Genomic DNA, 22,760 nt, shown 5'->3' on the forward strand with positions numbered 1-22,760 from the left:
GAGCCACCCAGGCACCCTAAGCTCTTTTAAAAAGGTTTCAATTTAAAAGTTTAAGCAAGGGGATCCCTAGGTAGCTCAGCGGTTGAGCACCTGCCTTCTGCCCAGGGCGTGATCCTGGAGACCCGGGATTGAGTCCCACATCGGGCTCCCAGCATGGAGCCTGCTTCTCCCTCTGTCTGTGTCTCTGCCTTTCTCTCTCTCTCTCTGTGTCTCTCATGAATAAATAAAATCTTAAAAAAATAAATAAAAAAGTTAAAAAAAGGTTTAAGTGAAAGTGTAGCTTAATGAAAATACCCAGTATGAAAAACATGAATTATAAATCTGTGTATGTTTATGTTTTTGTATCTTGTTATTAACCTTAAATGATCTGAAATATTTAAATGGCTTTAAGTTTATTGTTCAATCTATTTATAAGAAACTTTATGTTCTTAAGCAAAATGAGAGAACAGGCTTCTCTTTGATTTCAGCTTAATTTTCCAAATCAAAAGCAAGCAACCATGAACATACTGGATAGTTATTTATAAATGTTGGCTTCTGAATATGCCGTGCAGTTATTTCTAAATTCTGTCTTTCGCAAATAGTCTCAAACAGTCATTGGTAGAAAAAGAGGATTTTCACTATAGATAAACTATTAATACAGCTTTAGCACATTTAATGACTCTGTCTCTGGGTCACCGCACAGTGCATACATAGGAATTAGCCTACCACAAAGCTGAATAAATACAATCCAAAATGGGTATTTGTAAGTTGGTAGTTTTCCCAAAGCTTCATTTCAAACTATGCCCCTAACAAGAGTATCACATAATGCTACATGAAAAATAATAGTTTGTCATATTTTTTTCATGTAAAAATTAGTTTATATTCTGATCATTCATGTTCTTATAAAATTTTATTTTTTTACTCGGTAGCTCAGTCAGTTAAGTATCTGCCTTCAGTTCAGGTCATAATCTCAGGGTCTTGGGACCAAGACCCACACTGGGCTCCTTGCTCAGCCATGAGTCTGCTTCTCCTTCTCTCTCTGCCTTTCCCCCCACCCAGGCTTGTGCTCTCTCTCCTCTTCTCTCAAATAAAGAAATAAAATCTTTTTTAAAAAGTTGTTTTTTATTTTTATACAGCCAGGTCATTCTGACATCTAGAATTAATGAGTGTCACAAAATACATTATTTGACATTCTATCGATTAGCCTATGACCAGAAAAGCAAGCGCCCGGTTAAAATCCCATGTCCCATCACTCCTGCTCCATATTCCCATAAGACCTTGTAAAGTCCCTATGATACATTCTTCACATTTTATTGTAACTATGTATCTACTATTTTCCTGACAAGATTATAAGACCCCAGAGGGCAGGGGCCATGTGTATCCTGCTTACTGTATTGCCCAATTTAGAATAGCACAGTGCCTCACATACAGCAAGTGCTCACAAGTATCTGCATAGTGAATGAATGTAAGAGTGATTGGTTCTGAATGTCTCCAAACTGAGTGACAAATTCCCAACTTCCTCTACTCTCTAGCCCAAATTACCAAGTAACATGAATAGGACAGCTAAATAGCTATTTTCAGGACAGCCAGAAATAATTACTATTAATGGAATCATACCTAACATTTGAGTGCTTACTATGTGTCAAATACTGAATGCTTTTAGGTTTTAACTATTTTAGTTTTCACAAGAACCCTGTGAGAGAAGTACTACTGCTTTCCCATTTTACATATGGGGAAACCAAGGGACACTAAAATTAACTTACTCACCAAAGGAACAAAGCTAGACATGACAAAACTAGGTTATAAATCCAAGCAACTTGAATTGAGCCTGAAGTGTTAATTACTATAAAACTAGGGAATTCTCTCTTTCCCAGTCCTGATCTATTTAGAGTCTGGACTGACCACTACTGGCACGGGCTGCCAGGCTTTCTCATGCAACATTTATTCTCTTATGAGAATAAGTGAAGGGACTAAGTGACAATTATAAGCAGTCATTTTATATATAAAAGTTCAATACATAATATACAGATTACCTTTAATCTGATTTTTTAAAATATTTTATTTATAAATAAATTTATTTATGCAGAACTCTATATGTATTTTCAAATTTACACTTCTTTAGATCTGTAATTGAGGTTGATTTTCAAATTTATGTGTATAGCTAGCATATTCCCCCAGATTGGAACTTAAAAAGGCAGACACTCAACTACTGAACCACCCAGGTGCCCCTAATCTGATTAATTTCCATTAAAAATAATGATATAAAAATGGGAGAGAATGTGTTCAGTATTATGGTGAACATAAGATTTCGTGGGTATATACAGATGTGAAAACTTATCAAACTAACATTCTAAATATATATTATACAACTTATTCTAATGTTAATTATATCTCAATAAAACACATATGCAAAATAATGATACGTAAAAATGTACTGACTTTTTCTATGTGCCATTTGGTTAACAAACATTTATTTCCATATAGAATGACATTTCAGCATTGTGTAATTTTAGGGTGGACATGATATTGAGAAAACTAACCTGTTTTGCCTTCTGGACTTGACAACTGTGTTACCTTTTGGACTTTTCTTACTGGCTTGACCACTTTCTTCTCTTTACTTTTTTCAGCAGGTTTCTCTTTCATAGAGATATCATCTGGAAAGCAGAAATATTTATAGTAAATATTATAATGATTTCTACCCATTCATCCTCTCCCCAGGATGAAAAAATCAGTATAAAGTATATGATTCGGCAGGGAGGAAAAAACCCTTCACTGAGGCTACTTCTGCGAACCATAAGCTATGAATGTCAACTCCTCATACAGAAAGGTCTAAAGATTATCACTATCCCCCACTGTTAGATTCAAATTCTTTATTTTTTGTTTTGTTTGTTTGTTTTCAGAAAACCCTTGAGAAATTTACCTCATTTTCACAAACTGGAAGAAGTTACAAAAGTAATGCTTTCCAAGCCAGGGTCATATCATTTATAGAATGTCATAGGTAAGCACTTTCATAGACTCCTATTTCACTTATGTAACTGAAGATATTCATGAACTTCTAGAATAAAACTTTATAAAATACTCAATATAATATTCTCAAATTATGTCAAGGTATTTCACACATAAATTACTAATCACTAATTTTTTAAATTCCAATCTGGGGGAACATGTTAGCTATACATATAAATTTGAAAATCAACCTCAATTACAGATCTAAAGTGTAAATTTGAAAATACATATAGAGTTCTGCATTCTGGGTAAAGTGGAAGTGTGAGTCAAAGGCCATAAAGCAGGAGCATACCTGAGAAACAGCAAGCTGGTCAGTGTGAGTGAAATGAACAAAGAGAAAAGTAGAAAGAACTAGAGTCCAAGACATAACTGAGGGCCAGATAGTGCTGGGCTTTACACGTCATTTTAAGAACTTCAGGTTTTACTTAAGAATGAGATTGAGACGTTTTTGGAAGTTTGGGGGCAAACAAATGGTATGATCTAAATTGAATTTTAACAAGCTTACTCTAGCAGCTGTGATCAGAACAAATTAATTAAAGGACAGAAGTAGGATACCAGGGAGAAGGCTACTGCAAAAATCACGCAAGAGACACATAGTGGCTTGGAGCCAGGGAGTAGTGGTGACAGAGGTGGAGAAAGTGGTTATACTTTAGAAATATTTTAGACAATATGAAAAATAAGGTCTAAGAAAAATAGGAGAGTCAAGGACAACTCAAGATTTGGGGCGTGAACAAGTAGAAAGAGGATTAACGGAGATGGAGGGACTACTGGCGGAGTAGTTTAAGGGGTATATCATGACCCCGTTTAATTAGCTCCATTTTGGATATATTAAGCTTGAGAAACCCATTACATATCCAAAGGGAGTTGTGGAGTTAGCAACTAGATATGAGTTTGAGTTCAGAGAAGTCTGGGCCAGAGACATAAATTTGGGAATCATCAGCAACAGAAAATATTTAAAGCCCTGAGACTAGGTGAGCTTGCCTAGTGTGTATATAAACAAACAGTAGTAGTAGTAATAGTAGAAGGAGGAGGAGGAGAAAGAGAGATAGAGGAAGAGAAAAAAAAAGTGGGGTTAAAAAAAAAAAAAAGGATAGATTCAAGTACTGAGACCAGGGTATGACTATGGTTAGGTATCAGGGAGTTCATTAGGGAAAAAAAAAAAAAAAAAAAAAACCACCACCACCAACCACTGAAAAGGACACCTAAACTCAGGAGGAAAATCAAACATTTAAGATATACTAGATGTCAAGTGAGAACTTTCAAAAAAGAAGTGACTGATTATGCCTAATGTTGCAAAGAGATAAAGAGAAAACTGAGAATTAAACCTTGGATTTAGCAATGTAGAAGTCACTAATGACCTTAATATTAGCAGTCCACAGAAAAGCTGGGGCAAAAACCAAATAGAAAGGATTCAAAAATGAAACGGGGGAGAAAAACTGGAGACAGTGAGTATAAGGCAACTTTCTGATTGTGCTGAAAAAAGAGAAACAAGGCAGTAACTGAAGAGAGCAGGGCCAAAAGAGAGGCCCTTTATGATGGCTGAGATAATATCACGTGATCAAACACTCTGTTAATGGGCATGACCCTGTAGAGAGGGAAAACTACATGAAGCAAAAGAAAGGAAATAAGGACAAAGTAATAATGCCCTTAAATACACAAGAGTAAATGGAATCTGAAACACAGGTAGATGGGTCAGTCCTAGCTAGAAGAACAGAGTTCAACCATCGTGAGAGAGAAGGCTGTTTTTTGTTTTGTTTTTTTAAGCAGGCTCCACACCCCAAGAAGGCAGTCTTAATAGACCTCTTGAAGAATTCTTTGACATATGCCATTATTCTAGTCTGTAAAGATACTGCTGTATTAAAGTATACTGTTATTATCCCTATCTCACAGATGAGAAAACCAAGGAGGAGGGGTTACGTAACACTGGTAGTATATATAGGTAGTAAGAGGCAGAGCCAGAATTTGATTCTTTTTACGCTGATTCCAAAATCTTTGCCCTTAACTATTATATTATATACTTCCTTTCCACGGAGGAAAAAAAATTCTGAATATAGTGTTCCAATAATAATAGTAGGAAAACTGGACTGGACACTTAATACTGTAAAATTTACTAGTAAAATCTCTACAGGGGCTTAGTAGAAAAATCTTGGGCTTTAGAGTCAGCCAGAGTTGGCTTTGAATCTTGGCTTCGATTCTCAACTACCCTATACAACCTTGGGAAAATTACTCTGTGAGCCTCCATTTCCACAACTGTAAAAAGAAAAACAAACAAAAAACCCCAGAAGTCTAAGAATGCAGCATCTTGCCCCAAATTGTACCAAGTGTTCAATAACTAATGACGTTCTTTTATAACCTTCCTATTTCCTTCTTCCAATCTTCCAGAAGTCCCTCCTATTTCCAGTTCTGTAAATGTATTCCCTTCCTACAATGCTTTTTCATTCTGCATCTTACCCTCATGTTAGTATCATCTTATCTGTATCTGCCAAATTACTGACCATCTGAAAGATCTCAGAGGTCTAGTAGAGGTAAACTTCAATTAGACTCAGCTATGTTTCCTTCAAATCAGACAGGCCTGACTTAAGAGTCCCTCAGGTTAATAATAGCCTAGTTTCTGTCTCATCAGCCATGTATGCTAATTTTAATTCTGGAACAGAGCCTAGAGGCTAAGAAAGCCTTATGACTGAAACCACAATTACTTTTGTATACCATGCAGTTAAAAAAGAGAAATATCTTTAGTTTGGTGACAATTTTATGTTTAAAAACTGACGTTAGATAGCATACATGATAAAATACACAAAATCTAAGAAAGTTTTACTCTCACCTGCAAAGTGAAGTGCTAAGTCTCGATACAGTTCTCTACTCATGCTTTGAAATTCAGCTTCCTGCCACACTTTCCCATCAGGTGTTCGAATCTTGGTCTCTGAAGGATTGAAGCCTAATTTACACCAACAATACAAAACTTTCTTATCAAAGCTGCTTTATAAATTGTTATACTTTTTAAAGTGAGATATAATTAACATACTATAAAATTCACTTTTATTAAAGTACACAGTTCAATGGTTTTTAGTATATTCACAAAGTTAGGGACCTACCTCCACTATCTAATTTCCTGTACCCATTAATAGCCACTCCTCTATCACTCCCTCTATTCTCTGGCAACCACTAATCTACCTGCCATCTTCACAGATTTGCCTATTCTGGACATGTCATAAATAGAATCACACAATATATGGCCTTTTGTGTCTGCCTTCTTTCACTTAACATAATGTTTTCATTGACTGTATCACACGTATCAAAGCTTTATTCCTTTTTATATTGAATAATATTCCATTGTAATAACATACCAACATTGTTTATCCACTCATCAGCTGATGACACTTGTAATGCTTCTACTTTTAGGCTAGTATTAACACTGCTATGAACCCTCACATACAAGTTATCCAGTGGACATATGTTTTCAGTTCTCCTGGGTATTATGCCTAGGAGTGGAATTGCTAAGTCATATTGTAACTCCATGTTTAACTTTTTGAGAACTGCCAAACTATTTTCTAGAGGAGCTGCACCATTTGACATTCTCATCAGCAACGTATGAGGGTTCCAATTTCTCCACTTCCTCATCAACACTTGTTATTGTCTCTTGTTTTTGTAAGAACCAACACTTGTTATTGTCTCTTGTTTTTGTAAGAACCAGTGGTTGTGAATGGTATCTCACTATGGTTTTAATCTGTGTTTCTCTGATAACAAATGGTGTTTAGCAGCTTTATAAAAGCTTTTAAAAGAAGGATGCATAATTAGCAACCACATAATGTGTTGACAAATACTGTTTGGAAAAAGTAAGCTTCAGTGAGATAAAGTAATATACATTTGTTTAAAAAGACTAGAAATGGAGAAGCAAGCACTAAACTAAATGACAAGAGAATGTCAATCATAAATTATGGATTTCAGAGACAGAACTACTCTTCTCAGGACTAAGAAAGAAACAACACTAATTCTTCTATCTTTGAAGACAGACATTAATTGCCACCATCTGTCTGATTTTGCCTATGGCTGAACAAACGGACAAGTTGCTATCTACACAAACAAAATGCACCCAAAGTGTGGAAAACAGGTCTTTAAAACATATTTGTTCAATTTCTCAACAAACATTATATACATGTGCTATTTCCTAGGGATTAGTATTCTTACTTTGAATTTATCTGTGCTCTTTAAGAAATACACTGAACTTGGAATGTTATTTTACAAAATAATAAAATAATGAATATGGATGGTAACCATAGTAGTATAAAGATTTATATCTTCAGATAGGCTCAACTTACCAAAGAATTGGCAGCCAATAAATATTTGTAAAATTGAATCGAGAACACTAGAGTCAAAAATTGGTAAAAGCACTTAGAAGTGTTAAATATACTAAATTGATCAAATGTCTAATAGAAATTAATCTATTCAGCTCTTCAGTGCAATAGCATAAACTTAATTTCACCGGACATTGGTGACAAGGGACATGTGATCATGCCTATTCAAGTAAAAAATTTATAAATGTAGTGTCGTCTGTTGCAAGTTATAGTATGTAATAAGAAAGTATGGCAATCCCATGACAATCTCTCTCTCTTTCAACTTTTCATCACAATCACCTCCAATTCATGTCTCTACATTCAACTCTTATTATTTTTTCTACTCTTGAGGAAACATTTATCTCTGTAGAAGCCTTTTTTCCTTGTTGCATCTTTACTTATAAGTTAACTTTAAGAAGCTTTCAATATCTACAATAGTTTCCAATAGTTTCTTTTTCCGTCCCCCAATTTTATAGTAGCTCCCCCTTTACACTTTGCAGTTTCTGTTACCCACTGCCAACCATGGTGCAGGATCAGATGATCCTCACATCATCAGAAGGTCAAGAGTAGTAGCCTAATGCTACATCACAGTGCCCACATCAGTCACTTCATCTCCTCACACTGCAAGCCATCATTTCACAGCATCACAAGAAGGATAAGGACAGTACGTAACTTTTATTACAGTATATTGTTATAATTGCTCTATTTTATTATTAGCTATTGTTGTTAACATATTACTGTATTTCATTCATAAATTAAACTTTATTACAGGCACATATGTATAGGGAAAAATAGTATTTATAGGGTTCAGTATTGTCCAGTTTCAGGCATCTACTATGGGGGTCTTCAAATGTATCCCCAAGGATAGGGGGAACTACTGTATTTTCATTCTTTGTCCCTCTTTTTTTCTTATTAATTCAACTTACCAAATAGAATTTAAAAATTACTGCATTTATGTTCAAGACACTGTACTAGGCTCTGAAATAAAATAAGGATGACCAACATAAGATCTTAAACTTCAAGGCATTTATACCAGGAAGAAAGATGTATGCAATATGCAAACAACTGTGTGAGACAAAAATCACACACACACTGTGTTTACTTCTTCAGATTTTGAAGTAGAATCATAGAACATTTCCTACATCTTTAAAGAAAAAAATACATAAAAGAAAAACCAAGGTTTGGATGAGCTTAGTATACTAACAACTGTATAAAAAGAGAAAATAAACACACACACACTCTGTGTATGTAAAAATTATTGCTGGAAGGATATACAAATTGTTAACACAAGTAATCAGAAAAGGAACCAGGTAGTTGGAACACAGGAGCTTTTCAAGGTACACCCTTTTCATCTTTTGAATTGTGAACCAAGTGAATTATTATGTATTTGAACAAATGAAATTAAAATGTCACTTTAAAATATAGCATATTAAAAAATATATATATAGTATATTAAGATCCTTTTCATTTACACTGCCAAAAAGTTGACAAAAAAGTTTTTCACTACTGAGAAAAATAAATCCATTGTTCAGGACATTGGAAACCATATTATGATTTCTCAAATGCATGCTATGTTTCATAAAATAGTCCCCAAGCATTCGAATTTAAAATATTTTAATACAAAAACAGGTTAAAAAATTAGTAAGTCAAAGGCATATGGGAAATCCAGTCACCAGCTCAAAAGAAGTTAAGATTTGAAGATTTTTATTCCAGTTCTTTAGAGCTGTGTTTTGTTTTTTTTCTATTTTTAATTTTTAGATTTTTATAAATTATTAAATAAAATATGGATCTAAGTTGGCCATCTTAACTTTCCCTTATTGGAATAACTTTCAGAACTTTGATTTCTAGAATAAATTTCTAGACAACCTTAAACGTACAATCTTCATTTAATGGATCTGACATTAATATAGCAAATAATGACAACCTTAAATGTACAATCTTCATTTAATGGATCTGACATTAGTATAGCAAAAGTTCTGGATAATCACTATCTCAGAACCAACAAGAACATTCTGATCCCACCATTTGCTATTTGTTTTGTTAAAAGCATGGATAACTACATGGTACACAAATGACTAGAAGGATATGAAATAATTTAATTAATATTACATTAGACCAATCCTGGATAACAGAGCAAGTTTTCAGTATTCTTAAGGGAACTGCTCATAATTTTATCACAAATTAGCAAGGATAAAATTGTTGCTAATATCCATCCAATAATTGTCGTAAATTACCCATCTTTTATTTAATTTACAATGAATATCACTATTAACACATAATAAGCAACACAAAATAAAACTGAAAATTGCTCTAACTCTACATATAAAATTTATTCTAGAGAAAAAGATTAAAACACCTTAGGACTACAAAGAACTGCAAAGCTGGTCAGAGAAAAGTTAGTACTTGGTAGAAAATTACAAAACAAAATTAACTATGCCAAAACTGTCCTAGTTTGTTAACAACTTAAAATTCACAGGAAAAAAAAAGAATCTTTTTAATATTTTGATCTTTAGACACTTATCTAGAAAAGTTGAATTTTTTTTTTTTTTTTAATTCAAGAGAGACACAGAGAGAGGCAGAGACACAGGCAGAGGGTGAAGCAGACTCCCTGTGGGGAGCCTGATGCAGGACTTGACCCCCGGAACGTGGGATCACAACCTGAGCCAAAGGCAGATGCTCAACCACTGAGCCACCCAGGTGCCCTGAAAAACTGAACTTTAAAAAGTATTCACAAAAGAAAGGCTACAGTAGCAGAAAGTTTAATGACAAAAGCCTAACAGAGAGTAATCTGAGCAATGAAATTAACTCTTTATATTAAAAACGTAATACGAATAAACCTGAAAACAAGTTCAGGAACAAAAAAATACAAATTCTTAAACCACCATATATAAAAACTTGAGTTGCCTACAAAACAGAAATTCTCGGGGATCCCTGGGTGGGGCAGCGGTTTGACGCCTGCCTTTGGCCCAGGGCGCGATCCTGGGGACCCAGGATCGAGTCCCACATCGGGATCCCGGTGCATGGAGCCTGCTTCTCCCTCTGCCTGTGTCTCTGCCTCTCTCTCTCTCTCTCTGTGACTATCATAAATAAATAAATAAACAGATAAATAAATAAATAAATAAATAAATAAATAAATAAACAAACAGAAATTCTCTCGTAGAAGTATTTTCCCAATGAAAATCTATCTATATTGGTATAAATCTGATTTAACTTTTTTTAGGGTATAAATCTGATTTAAATATTTGTATTCTCAAACATAGGGGAGAAACAGTTACTGTCAAAACTCAAAGCTTAAAATAGTAACAGGATTATCAGTGCCAAAATATTTTGTAACTAAATGTAACTGGAATTGACTAAATTAGCTTTTAAATATTTACTTCTGAAAGACTTCCTAACAGCAATTCAAATACAATGCCAGAATAAGGGTAATATTCTTTCAGTTCTCTGAAAATAGTACTAATTCTTTTATTTTCTCTTTTGTTCACCTTATTAACTGTTCAGATAGGGGTTCTTAAACCATAAGAATCCCCTAAGTGACTTGTTAAAAATTCTAATTCTGGACTTTATACCCAGAATTCTGATTTAGGTACAGTGTAGCATCCAGGAATCTGCATTTTTAACCTGCACTTTGAATTAATTTCTTAAGCATTTGATTTGAGAATCACACCCTGTTATAAAGATGAGCCTTTCTACTCAAATACATCCTAGGGAGAAAGGGGGACAAGAAAACAGAAAAATACAAAGACTGATTACAAACCTTTATATGTTGGAGCAGGTGGTGCTGTTGCCACTTTCCTGACTTTTGCTGTCACTGAGTTATCAACATTAACAACCATTACTGGATGGTCAATATGACCCAGATTCTGGCCCCGGCCATTTGTTTCTTCTGAGTGTTCCCACTGTTTCCTAATTCGCTCCTTGAGTTTTTCCAGTTTGACATCATGTTGTCGCTGCTTTAAGATATCTAACCTTTGGGAATTAGAAGTACTAGTAGAGGATGGAGAAGAGTCAGTTATCCGTAACACTTTTGGATCAACCTCATGGCCCATGTTACTTACAGAAGTCTTCTCATTTCCTTTTGCTCTATTAGAATTTTCTTCCTCAGTTCTCACAGGAGCTGCCATCTTAATTAAACATTCAGAATTTTGTAATGCATCAATTGCTGGTCGATCGTTTAAAAACCTAACCACCGTATCATTGATGACAGAGGATTGAGAGCTCTCAAAATCACAGCAATGTATATTCCGTTCTTCTCGATTATATATCATCCGGTTCCTGCTCTCAGGCTTTTCTTCATTAATATCCACGTAAACATGCTTTGACTCTAGATGGCTAGGACTTATATTGGAAGGTGTACCATGGATCTCCCTATTATTAAAAAATAATACGTTTTGAATCAAGATTTCAAAAACCTAATTGAAACCAGTCATACAAACTGAAGAGAGAATGCTAAGCTAACATCAGAGATCCCAAAAAAGTTTAGGAATTCCAGTAGGTTAGTAACAAAATAACCACTACTAATATTGAGATTTAAAGCTCAATGCCCCCTCTCTATCAAGTTAGATGGCAAATAACCTAAATCATTAATCTGCATATTACAAAATAAAAAATATGCAAAAGATATATAGAGAAATTTCCTTAAGAAATCCCAGAAAATAGGATTACAATCTGACTTTGGATATTCACTTGACATCTATTACCAAAATGTATATTTTATTTCTCTATGAAATCCTAAATACAGGGAAAAAAGTTCTCAAATTCTGTATTTGTAACTTCTAAATAATGTACCAAATTAACAAACAGATTGGGAGTAGAAATAAAATAGAGGTATAATAAATATTTTCCTCCAAATAAATGTAGTTAGTAAAGCTGAATTTGTCTGAACCACAGACCACTTTTTTTTGGTAGCTTCAAACTCTGTAAAGCACATCTAGAAATCGCGGAGTAAGCAAAGATTAGGCATTGCCAAAGTACATATCACAAAGTCTATATTCCCTATTCATAAAAACATTAGCAAAAGTCTTCCTCCTGAGATTTTTATTTTATTTAACTATTTAATACTTGTTTTATATTATCATTCTAATAAATTATATTTTAGGAAAAGAAACAGTTTATTAAAAGGGAAGTAAATGAAGACAAGCCTCAGCAGTAAGAGCACATGATTTATGAAAAAATACTCAACAAAATTATAAAAGTGAACATTACAATCTGGATCTGCAATGTCTGAAAGAGTAGACATTAGCCACATGTGGCTACTGAGCACTTGAAATGTGGTTAGTCCAAATGGAAGATGTGCTACAATGTAAATTACATACCAGATTCTAAAGACTTAGAATGACAACAAAAAAAGAATATAAAACATCCTCATGTGTCTAGATATGTGACTATTAAAAAAGTTTAAATTATATGTTTGGTTCACATTAACAACTCTACTATATAGCATGTATCTAGATGTTTCATGTAAGGGCATAAAACTCTAAATACCACAAAAATTCTTAAAGCCATAACTCTGTTACAGCATACATTTTTTTTTTTTTTGTTACAGCATACTATGGCAATTATATCTATTGTAAGTCTATGAGTATGTGGGTTTTTCTTGGAGATAGTCTACGGTTTTTATCAAATTCTCATTAGAAACTATGACCCAAAAAATATTAGATCCTGTTCTGAATGGTTGATTATTAAACAAGACGGTGGCTGAAAAAAATAAAAAATAAAAAAATAAAAATAAATAAATAAAAAAAGACGGTGGCTGAGAACTGACTCATGTAGCTTCTACTAGAGATCAAGACTAAATTCAGTTATTTTGCACTACCTTTACCAGACCATAATAATTAATAGTTAAAATGATTTAGGTATAAAATTAACACATGTAAAGAATAAAATAAAGCACAAAAAGGTAGTTTACAGATTATGTCACAATCTGTGCCACCAAAAAAAGAAAAAAGTAATTTCACAGTCTTTCATTAACTCATTCATTAAATATTTACTGAATATATATGCGTGTTTATCACACAATTCTTTTATCTTTGCTGTAAATATGAAAATTTTCATAATAAATGTTAGGAAAAAATATTTATGGAATATTTAGTAAATGACAGTCATTAAGCTAATGTTTGAGAATAAGACAGTTTTACAGCCCTAAACTAATATAATGGGTAGATAATGAATTAAAATATAAAGTAAGATGAATATACTTTAACAGAGGATGTTATACAGTATTATAAGAGCATACAGGAAGGGCTAAATAGGCTGCAAGAATGGAGTGGGATAGAAACAGATCTGGCAAGGTTTCATAAAAAAGGTGCTAAAAGACGAGTCTTACATGATAGAGTCAGCTAGATGAAGGATGTTCTATTCACAGCTATCCTATGGGTATTTTTTTTACCTTAAAAGATATACTATTTACAAAATTTTAAATATCAAGCAGTATTCTTTGCAAAAAGAATACTAGAATATGAAAAGAGTAATTTAGTTTCAATTCCAATTGTGATATGTTTATAGGCAAGTTGCTGAATAGTTGTGTGGTTAAAGATTTCTGAACTCTGATTATTTTTCTTATTTTTTCTTTCTCCTTTTACTAAACTATAAACTTTTACCCAGATTAATTCCCTGGCCTTCTCTCTATATCTTCTTCACCATTTTTATCACTTCAAAACTAGTATAAACTCCCAAATTTATATTCCCAGCCCTGACCTTTCCACACACATTCCTGCTCAAATTTTCAAATGTCTACTGATTATTTTCACCTAAATATTTCAAAATTGCATCAAATCAAACATTGATATTATGAACTGATACGAACTCTTGATCTACTTCCATCTCCCAAATTCTTTTTCTCAAATTTAAGAGTACAAACATATACCCAGTAGTGTCTAGCACCATCATGAAATTCCTGGACTTACTGACATTTTATAACACTAAAAATGTTAATAAATGAAACAAAGAAATATAAGGACCAATGTTTATTACCTATTACTATTTGCTATACTGAGACCATTAACACATATTTTATATATTTAGTAAAATGTTCCTCAAATAAAACATTCTATAACTTTATTTAATGAATATCCTAAATTATCGGCTAATAAAAATACACATTACTTGATATTATCCATACTATCAGAATTCATATATTAGTCCTGAACATCTATCTGACAGTTTAAGTTGCTGAAAGGAGCCACGAACAACAAAGTGAAAAACAATAAACCAACTCACATTCTCAACAGGGAAGAAACTTTAGGTAACTGATTAATACCACCAAAAAAAAAAAAAAAAAGATGAAAACTAAGCTATACAAGGTTCATTATGCACAACACCTAATCTGAGACATTAAGAAAGAAAAAATCCATACTTTCAGAGACTGAGTAATCTATCTACAGAAAACATATTACAATATTGGTAGCCTGGGGCCACTCATTCTTCCTCCTCCCTCCCCCCCCCACCCCAGATATTTAATCTGTTAAAGAGTAGAAAGTCAGTATTTCATAATATAAAAGATTATTGCTTTATCTTTTTGGAAAATGAAAAAGTAATAATACTAGAGTCAGAGTACTATGAAAAACTCAGAAAATAAACTATAATCTTAACAGGCTAATCCTATATGATAATTTATTTTTAAACACAAACCTGTAAGAAACCAAAGGTTCGCGAAACTCCACACGGTTATTTTTCTTTACATTACTCTCTAGGGTGGTAACTCTGAGAGGACTCCGAGATTTCTCTTTCCATGACTTAGAAGATTTGGAGGTTGGAGCATTAACCCAAGAATCATCCAGGTATCTACCATCTAAAGAAAAAGAAAATCTGTAAGAACATATTATTGCCTCTGAGTTTGGCTAGTATTTATGAAAATAACTTAGGTGTCTCTTATTTCTGGCATCTCTAGTTGGATATTATATAAATAGATGGAAAAATTCAGGTTAAATTATTATAATAACTCAATCTATACAGAAAAAAACTATTCTGAACAAAAAAAGAAAAACTCTACATATAAAAGTCTTTTTTGCAGAAGGCTCTCACCCACTTAAAAAAAGACTTTTCATCTAAAACCCAAGAGACACATAGGCTAAAAAAAAAAAAAAAAAAATGGTTTTAATGGAAAGTACTAACCTCCAGGTTTTAGCCCACTAATTAAGAAACCACAGAATTACATATATGAAGGTAACCAAAGAAAGTATTTGCATTTTGTCAATTTATGACAGTATCTGTTAGCTATTCCAATTATGATTTAAACCCCCTTAAAAATACATACATCTCATGAAGCTAACTAAATTTCAAAGTTGATAGATCTACGAATTTTTTTAAAGACTTATATAATCCCAAAGGCTTAAAATCAAATTCTCATCACTAAAAAGCAATGAAGACCCATTGCCAAAGGTGAAAACATGGGGCACCCAGTGGCTCAGTGGGTTAAGCATCTGACTTTTGATTTCGGCTCAGGTCATGATCTCAGGGTGTGAGATCGAGCACCATAATGCGCTCCATGCTCAACAGACAGTCTGATTGAGATCCAATCTCTCCCCTCCTTCTTCTGCCCTTCCCCCCTCTTGCCCTTGCTCATTAGCTCTCTAAAATAAATAAATCTTAAAAAAAAAAAGAGACAGAGATGGTGAAAACATCATCTCCAGTCACTGAATGTGAGGCTGCTTCATAATTGCTTAGTACCAAACACAAAAAACCCTAAATGTTGATGAGGTATTGTCTCTGACAAGAGCTAGCAAATATATGAGGTGGTGAAATTAAAGTGAAACAAAACTAACATCAAAAATTTGTATTTAATATATTTGTATCTTTGGAAGTAACTTTATACATACCTTTTCTACTTATTTTTCTGGTAGCACTTGCAGAAGATTTCTTGGTATCCATGACAGAATCAAACACAGCTGTACCTGTAGGGGCTACTTCTAATTTGTTTTCAATGTGTCTCAGCTAAAGTTTAAACAGCATCACAACAAACGGGTTAATTCCGTAAATACACACCATCATTTACCTACCATTGATTTACATAGTTAATTTTTTATTTACCTTTTTTTTAAATGTAAGCTTTGTGTCCAATGTGATGCTTGAACTCATGACCCTAAGATCAAGAGTTGCATACTCTGCTGACTGAGCCAGGCAGACACCCCAATTTACAAAGTTATTTAACCTATGTTGTCCAATACCTTTCTCCAAATTCAAAACAACTCAGGGATGATTTTTTGCAATATTAGTTTTTTAATTACTTATTACTTCAGCTGTAGTAACAAGTGATACAATGCTGCCCATTTTTGGACAAGAAAACCAAAAACGATTCTGAAGAATATCGAAACGTTTGTCTTGTTAACTTACATTTTTATTGTTGAGTTTTTTTTAAAGCAGTACATTTTCTGACATTATATGGCACATACCATTATGTCACACATCCTATGCATTTTACGTGGGAAATTAGGAAAGAACAATTCAGATGAACTAAAATTTAGAACTGTTCAAACTTTTTAATAGTCTTATGCCTATAAAATAAGTTTCACAATAAAGATAAAATTCAGAAGATAGAAAACTCAGGTTTCCATACACTTTACAATATAAGTCAACTTCTGGTAAGACCACCAATGTTCTCAATTATTTAAAAAGCATTTTCAAAAAATAAAAAAATAAAAAAAATAAAAAGCATTTTCCCCTAATTATATGCTTACAAGAGTAAACTTGGAAAACACAGAAAAGGCATAAAAAATGAAACTAAAATCATCAAAATTCTACCACAGAGAGGTAAATACTTTGTAGAATTCTGATTTATCTTCTCTCAGATTTTTGTGGCACTATGTACTCACAAATTGGAATAAACCTCTATAATCTGTATTAAGCTTTTTCTCGTATTTATATTATAAGCCCCTTATCATCCTTAAAAGTTATTTCTAAAAACACAATAGTTTTTGAAAAAACGACTATTAACAGTCCAGCTCTAAATTATATTAACTTTTGGGATCCACGGGTGGCGCAGCGGTTTGGCGCCTGCCTTTGGCCCAGGGCACGATCCTGGAGACCCAGGATCGAATCCCACATCGGGCTCCCGGTGCATGGAGCCTGCTTCTCCCTCTGCCTATGTCTCTGCGCCTCTCTCTCTCTCTCTCTCTGTGACTATCATAAATAAAAAAAAAAAATTATATTAACTTTTGAAAAAATAAATAAATAAATTACATTAACTTTAAACTGGAAATAAAAATTATTCCTACATTGTAGATATATGATACTCATGTAGGAGAGAAAATATATAATGTTGTACTTGGCCTTACATTATGACTAAATCTAGGTTATAGCACCTTTTCCAGATGCATTTTCAAACTAGTTCAAAAGATTAGGGGACAGAAAATACCATATTCACAGAGTAAAGAAATAGGTGACTCACATTCAGGTAAGATACAAAAGAAAACAAAAGAAGGACATATAGAAGAGTAATTTTCCTGGAGAGCAAATGAAAAAGCAAAGAATTTCCCTTTGAAGGGACTAGGTATCACTTGTCAAATTTGGATTCCTAAACTCCACACAAGCCTGGACAGAACACAAATGAAAACAAGTTGCCCACAGTCAGTCTTCAGCAGTACTGAGAGAGAAAACAGTGCCACAAAAGAGGTAACTCCTAGTCTATTAAAGAAGCTGTTCCTGTCATTTCCTCTCTGACCCTGAGCCTTCTACATAGACATAGTCCCACATTCCCAAATTCATTTTGTTTTAAATCTTCATTTCAATATACCAAATGAATAAATTTATTATAGGAGAATAATAGCACAAGTCACTTTAATATTTTATATGCCATAGCATTAATGTTGACACCTAAAGAAGTACCTTGATTATCCCTCTACTATTTAATAGTCATCATTAATGTTCATTTTGTAATATATAATTTATTTTTAAATTTTGTAATATATGGTACTTCTTACCAAAATCTTTATTTCCCTATGAAAAAAGTACTACAGAAAAAAATGTCATCTATTCAATCGTAACAGGAAATCAATTTTAAACCAGAAAGAAATAAATAGAAGCTCTAACTACTTACAGCAGCCTTAGTCTGAGAAAGTGCATCCCACGATGTGGTTATATCTGCTGGGGAACATTGATATTTACTGAATCAGAATCTCTGAAATAGTTCTCAAAATCTGTATTTTAATAAGCTCCTAAATGCACTCAAAAGTGTGAGAACCATTTTCTTAGGCAGAACTATTTCTCAGCAATACTTTATCATATCGAACCAAAACATGGTTCTTTTCCCATTCTGTAAAGCCACGCTTCCTAATATATGGTTTAGAGTTGTATTAGACACTGATCCTATTAGTTCTTACGACAACCTCCTTGCTCAAAGCCACATCAGACATCTCCAACAATAAGCAGTATCCTCAGTTTTCCCCAATGATCTAAACACAAAATTTTGTATTGGAGTGTATTTCACATTATGATGTTGAAAAGATTAGAAAATTACTCCAGACTTCAATCTACCAATAGAAACAAAGGTAAAATCTAGTTACCTAACAGCTCTTCAAATAGTACAAAACCACCTAGATCCTTGAATCATCCTTCTCTAGAATAAACAATTTCATTGCCTCCAAATGTCCTCATGTGACATAATTTCCAGATCCCTCATAAACCAAATAATCTTCCTCCTGATGTACTACAGGTTGTCAGTGCACCTCAAAATATATCATGTTGTAAATTAAAGTAACCTCCAATGCATCATAAAAAAAAAAAAGAGTTCAATGAGATTTTTCCTTTTCTTATCTGTGTACTATATAGGTCTAAAACTATATTAGAAGCTATATTATACCATTTGTTGACAATCAGAATTTCCACAAAACTGTGTAAAGTAATTTTACATATACTGGTTCCTTCTTAAAATAGATGTTTTCCTTTATAAGACAGTTTACCATAGGACACTTTTGAGGGTAAGGTAACTTGTATATTTAAAACAAATTGAATTTTAAAAATTATCCACTTTTTATAAATCAAATACATATAATTTTCATTTATTAATTAGCCCATAATTTTATACACATGACCTAAACAAGGCATTAAGTTCTAAACTTTAAAGAAAACAAATCATACCTTGAACAGTATCCTTGCTTTGAGAGTTCCTTGGATTTGGTAAAGGCACCTCTTTTGATTTGCTGCTCTTCATCCTGCCAATTTACCTACAATCATACCATCAGCATTCATTGAACATCAATATTATAATATTAGAAAATACTCTCATTTATCTTAACTTTCATAAAAGTCAGAAAAGGACTTTGTCAACTCTAAAAGTTATCTTTATGCCCTGATAATCTAATAACTTTTTTTCCCCATTGGAAAACTAAACCATTAAGAAATCTATTACGACCACCTTACACCAATTAGGATGGTTATTATCAAAAAGAAACAAAAACAACAACGTGGTGTGGAGAAATTGGATCTCTTTTGAACTGTTTGTGGGAATGTAAAATGATACAGCCTCTATAGAAAATTGTATGTCAGTTCCTCAAAAAAAAAAATAGAATTAACCATATGATACAGCACAAAAGAATTGAAAATAGGGTCTCAAAGAGACATTTGTGCATCCATGTTCATAGCAGCATATTCACAATAGTCAAAAAGTGAAAGGAACCAAAATGTCCATCAACAGATGAAAAGGTAAGCAAAATGTGGTATATATATATACAATGGAATATTATTCAGCATTATGAGTGAATTTTTGACATATTCTATAATACAGATGAACTTTTGAGGACATTGGCTAAGTGAAATAAACCAGTTACAAAGACAAATACTATATGAATCCATTGTATATAAGGCACCTAGCGTAGTCAAAGTCATAGGGACAAAAAGTAAAATAATGGTTGCCAGGAGATAGAAAGGGGGGGAATAGGAGGTTTTATTTAATGGGTACAGAATTTCAGTTTTGTAAGATGGAAAGTAATACAAGATGGATGGTGATAATAGTTGCACAATGCTATAAATGTATTTAGCATCACTAAATTATACACTGAAAATGATTAAGGTGGTCCATTTTATATTATGTATTTCATCACAATAAAAAAAGAAAAAATATATCATGAATCAGAACGATCATGATCTGCTTATGCTGACAGCTTGATAATAGTCATATTTTCCTATATAGAGAGAATTATTGTTATAAAACTCATATAACACTGAAAATTTAGAAAACACAGGAGGGTAAAACGCATTCCTACTCACCAAACCTTAAAATGATCATTAAGTTATTTTGCATAGTACCTTCTATTCTTTATAATTTTATTTTTTTACTCTAATTTGTATAAAAAGTAAAAATTTTTCATTTTTGTGTCTTACTTAACTGCTGGATGTTTGTGGTAGTTTTTAAATATATTCACAAATTCTCTCATACTCCTTTCTTCAAGAAGCAGAGTTTAATTTTTCTAACATTGAAGGTAAGCTGGGCTTAGCAATATACTTTTAACAAATCCAATGTGGTGGAAGTGAGTGACTTTTAAGTCTAGGTCACAAAAGGCATTGCTTTTTCTCTGGAGTTACATAGCAAAAGACTACCAGTACAATATTATGTCTCATTTTCTCTATTACAGATAACACTGAAATGAACATATTTGTGTATCTGTGAATTTTTGCTTATTTGGATTATTTATCTAAAACAAGATCTACAAAGTATAATACTAAAACTGAACTAAAGAATGTGAAGAACATGCTGCTCTTGACATGCAATGTTAAACTGTCTTCCAACTTAAAATTCACAACTTTTTTTTATTGGATACAACTGTTTTCATTTACAATGAGCCTACTAGTTTTCATTAACATCTTTAATATTGAGCATATATCTATTCTGCTTACTTTTGCTGATAGAATGGGAATAAAATGGTTGTTTTAGCTTGAATTCAATAGATTGCTAGCAGGACTAAACATTCTACCATAGATCTTAACCTTAGTTCTTCATGCATGAACTATTTTTTCATGTCCTTTGCCCATCTACCTACCAGGATCATGTTTTTCTTATCAATTTGATGAGTTCTTTACATTATGAATATATGACCTTTGTCACATTTGATAAAAATAATATTCTTCAACTAGTGTTTGCAAAGGCAGTTCAGTCTGTTGTATATTAAAGAATCCAATTTAAATTTAAGGAAAAGAGGGGATGCCTGGGTGGCTCAGTCAGTTAAACCACCGACTCCTGTTTTCAGTTAGGGTCATGATCTCAGAGTTGTGGGATCAAGCCCCATTGTGAGCTATTGTGTGCTCAGCACAGTCTGCTTGAGATGCTCTTTCTCCCTCTGCTCTTCCACATGCTTGTGCTCTCTCTCTCTTTTTCTCTCTAAAATAAATAAAATCTTGGGCAGCCTGGGTGGCTCAGCAGTTTAGAGCCGCCTTCAGCCCAGGGCGTGATCCTGAGACCCAGATCGAGTCCCATGTCAGGCTCCCTGCATGGAGTCTGCTTCTTCCTCTGCCTGTGTCTCTGCCTCTCTCTGTCTCTCTCTGTGTCTCTCATAAATAAAATAATAAAATCTTTAAAAAAATAAAAATAAAATAAAATAAAATCTTGAAAAAAATTATAAAGAAAAACCTACCTACTAAAATAGAAACATATAAAACTGAAGGCATAATTAATTTTTAGGGGAATTAATTTCACCTACAGTAAATAATTCTTGCTTTATTTTTTTCTTGCTTGAAAATCCTTTTTAAAAATTCAAAAATGTTGTAAAAATAAAATTTTTTATAAATTATACATCTCTAGGAAATGCCAATCTAAGTTTTTAAAAATATACAGGGATGATAGAAAAACTAAGATCACTATATTTTGCCAATAGCTTAAAATTCGTCCAACTATAAAAACTTCTATCAGTGATACCAACATAGTTCAAAAAATTAACTCACTTTACTTTCCTTCTCATAAAAATACTTTTGGTGTAGCTAACTATCAAAATAATGGTAACAAACATAAGTTATTCTATATTACTAAATGATTTGCCAACAATTTGACAAAACTTTTCTCTGGACAGACTTCCCTTTGCTTTAAAACTAAAATGCTAAAATATATAGTAATTATCAATTTTCCAAAGAGAAGGAGAAATAGATTAAAAAATCAAAAATTATATATATGTCCATAATTTAAAGGCTAGTACTGATAAGGCTGAAACAAAGTAGATGTAAAAAGAAATGCATTTCTATCTACTTCAAAAAAAAAAAACTCTCTTAATGGCTAATCATCGTCAAATGCAAATAATCCAATTATCAGGAGTGTGACATATGTAAAGTTTCATCTTGTAAATAGAGTATATTCACTATTTAACAATAAAAATGAACTAATTACAAGTGCTTGTAACAAGATAGTTGAACACAAATATGTTAAGTAAAGAATGCCAGAAACAAGTGTACATGCTGTATATTTCTATTTATAAAGTATCAAACAGGCAAAAGTAATCTATGGCATTAGAAGTGAGGATAGTGGTG

At 32.9% G+C, this 22,760-nt stretch overlaps 1 protein-coding gene across 3 annotated transcripts in view; it reads right to left on the reverse strand.

Annotated features, from left to right (window-relative positions):
- The window catches only part of CEP350 (centrosomal protein 350), a 151,001-nt gene that overhangs the window by 104,958 nt on the left and 23,283 nt on the right, over positions 1-22,760 (reverse strand). The window contains exons 2-8 of one of the 3 annotated variants that reach the window (XM_055319114.1): positions 19,389-19,474; positions 18,349-18,392; positions 16,133-16,247; positions 14,946-15,105; positions 11,074-11,684; positions 5,807-5,920; positions 2,520-2,633 (exon numbers count right to left, since the gene is read on the reverse strand). In XM_055319114.1, coding sequence (XP_055175089.1) covers positions 2,520-2,633; positions 5,807-5,920; positions 11,074-11,684; positions 14,946-15,105; positions 16,133-16,247; positions 18,349-18,392; positions 19,389-19,461 — 1,231 coding nt within the window. In that variant the 5' untranslated portion in view covers positions 19,462-19,474. Of the gene's footprint in view, positions 1-2,519; positions 2,634-5,806; positions 5,921-11,073; positions 11,685-14,945; positions 15,106-16,132; positions 16,248-18,348; positions 18,396-19,388; positions 19,475-22,760 lie in introns of all 3 variants that reach the window. The other 2 variants (XM_055319115.1, XM_055319113.1) reach the window with 2 other exon arrangements.

The sequence above is a fragment of the Nyctereutes procyonoides genome, unplaced genomic scaffold (assembly GCF_905146905.1).
Source record: "Nyctereutes procyonoides isolate TBG_1078 unplaced genomic scaffold, NYPRO_anot_genome, whole genome shotgun sequence".
Classification (NCBI taxonomy): domain Eukaryota; kingdom Metazoa; phylum Chordata; class Mammalia; order Carnivora; family Canidae; genus Nyctereutes; species Nyctereutes procyonoides.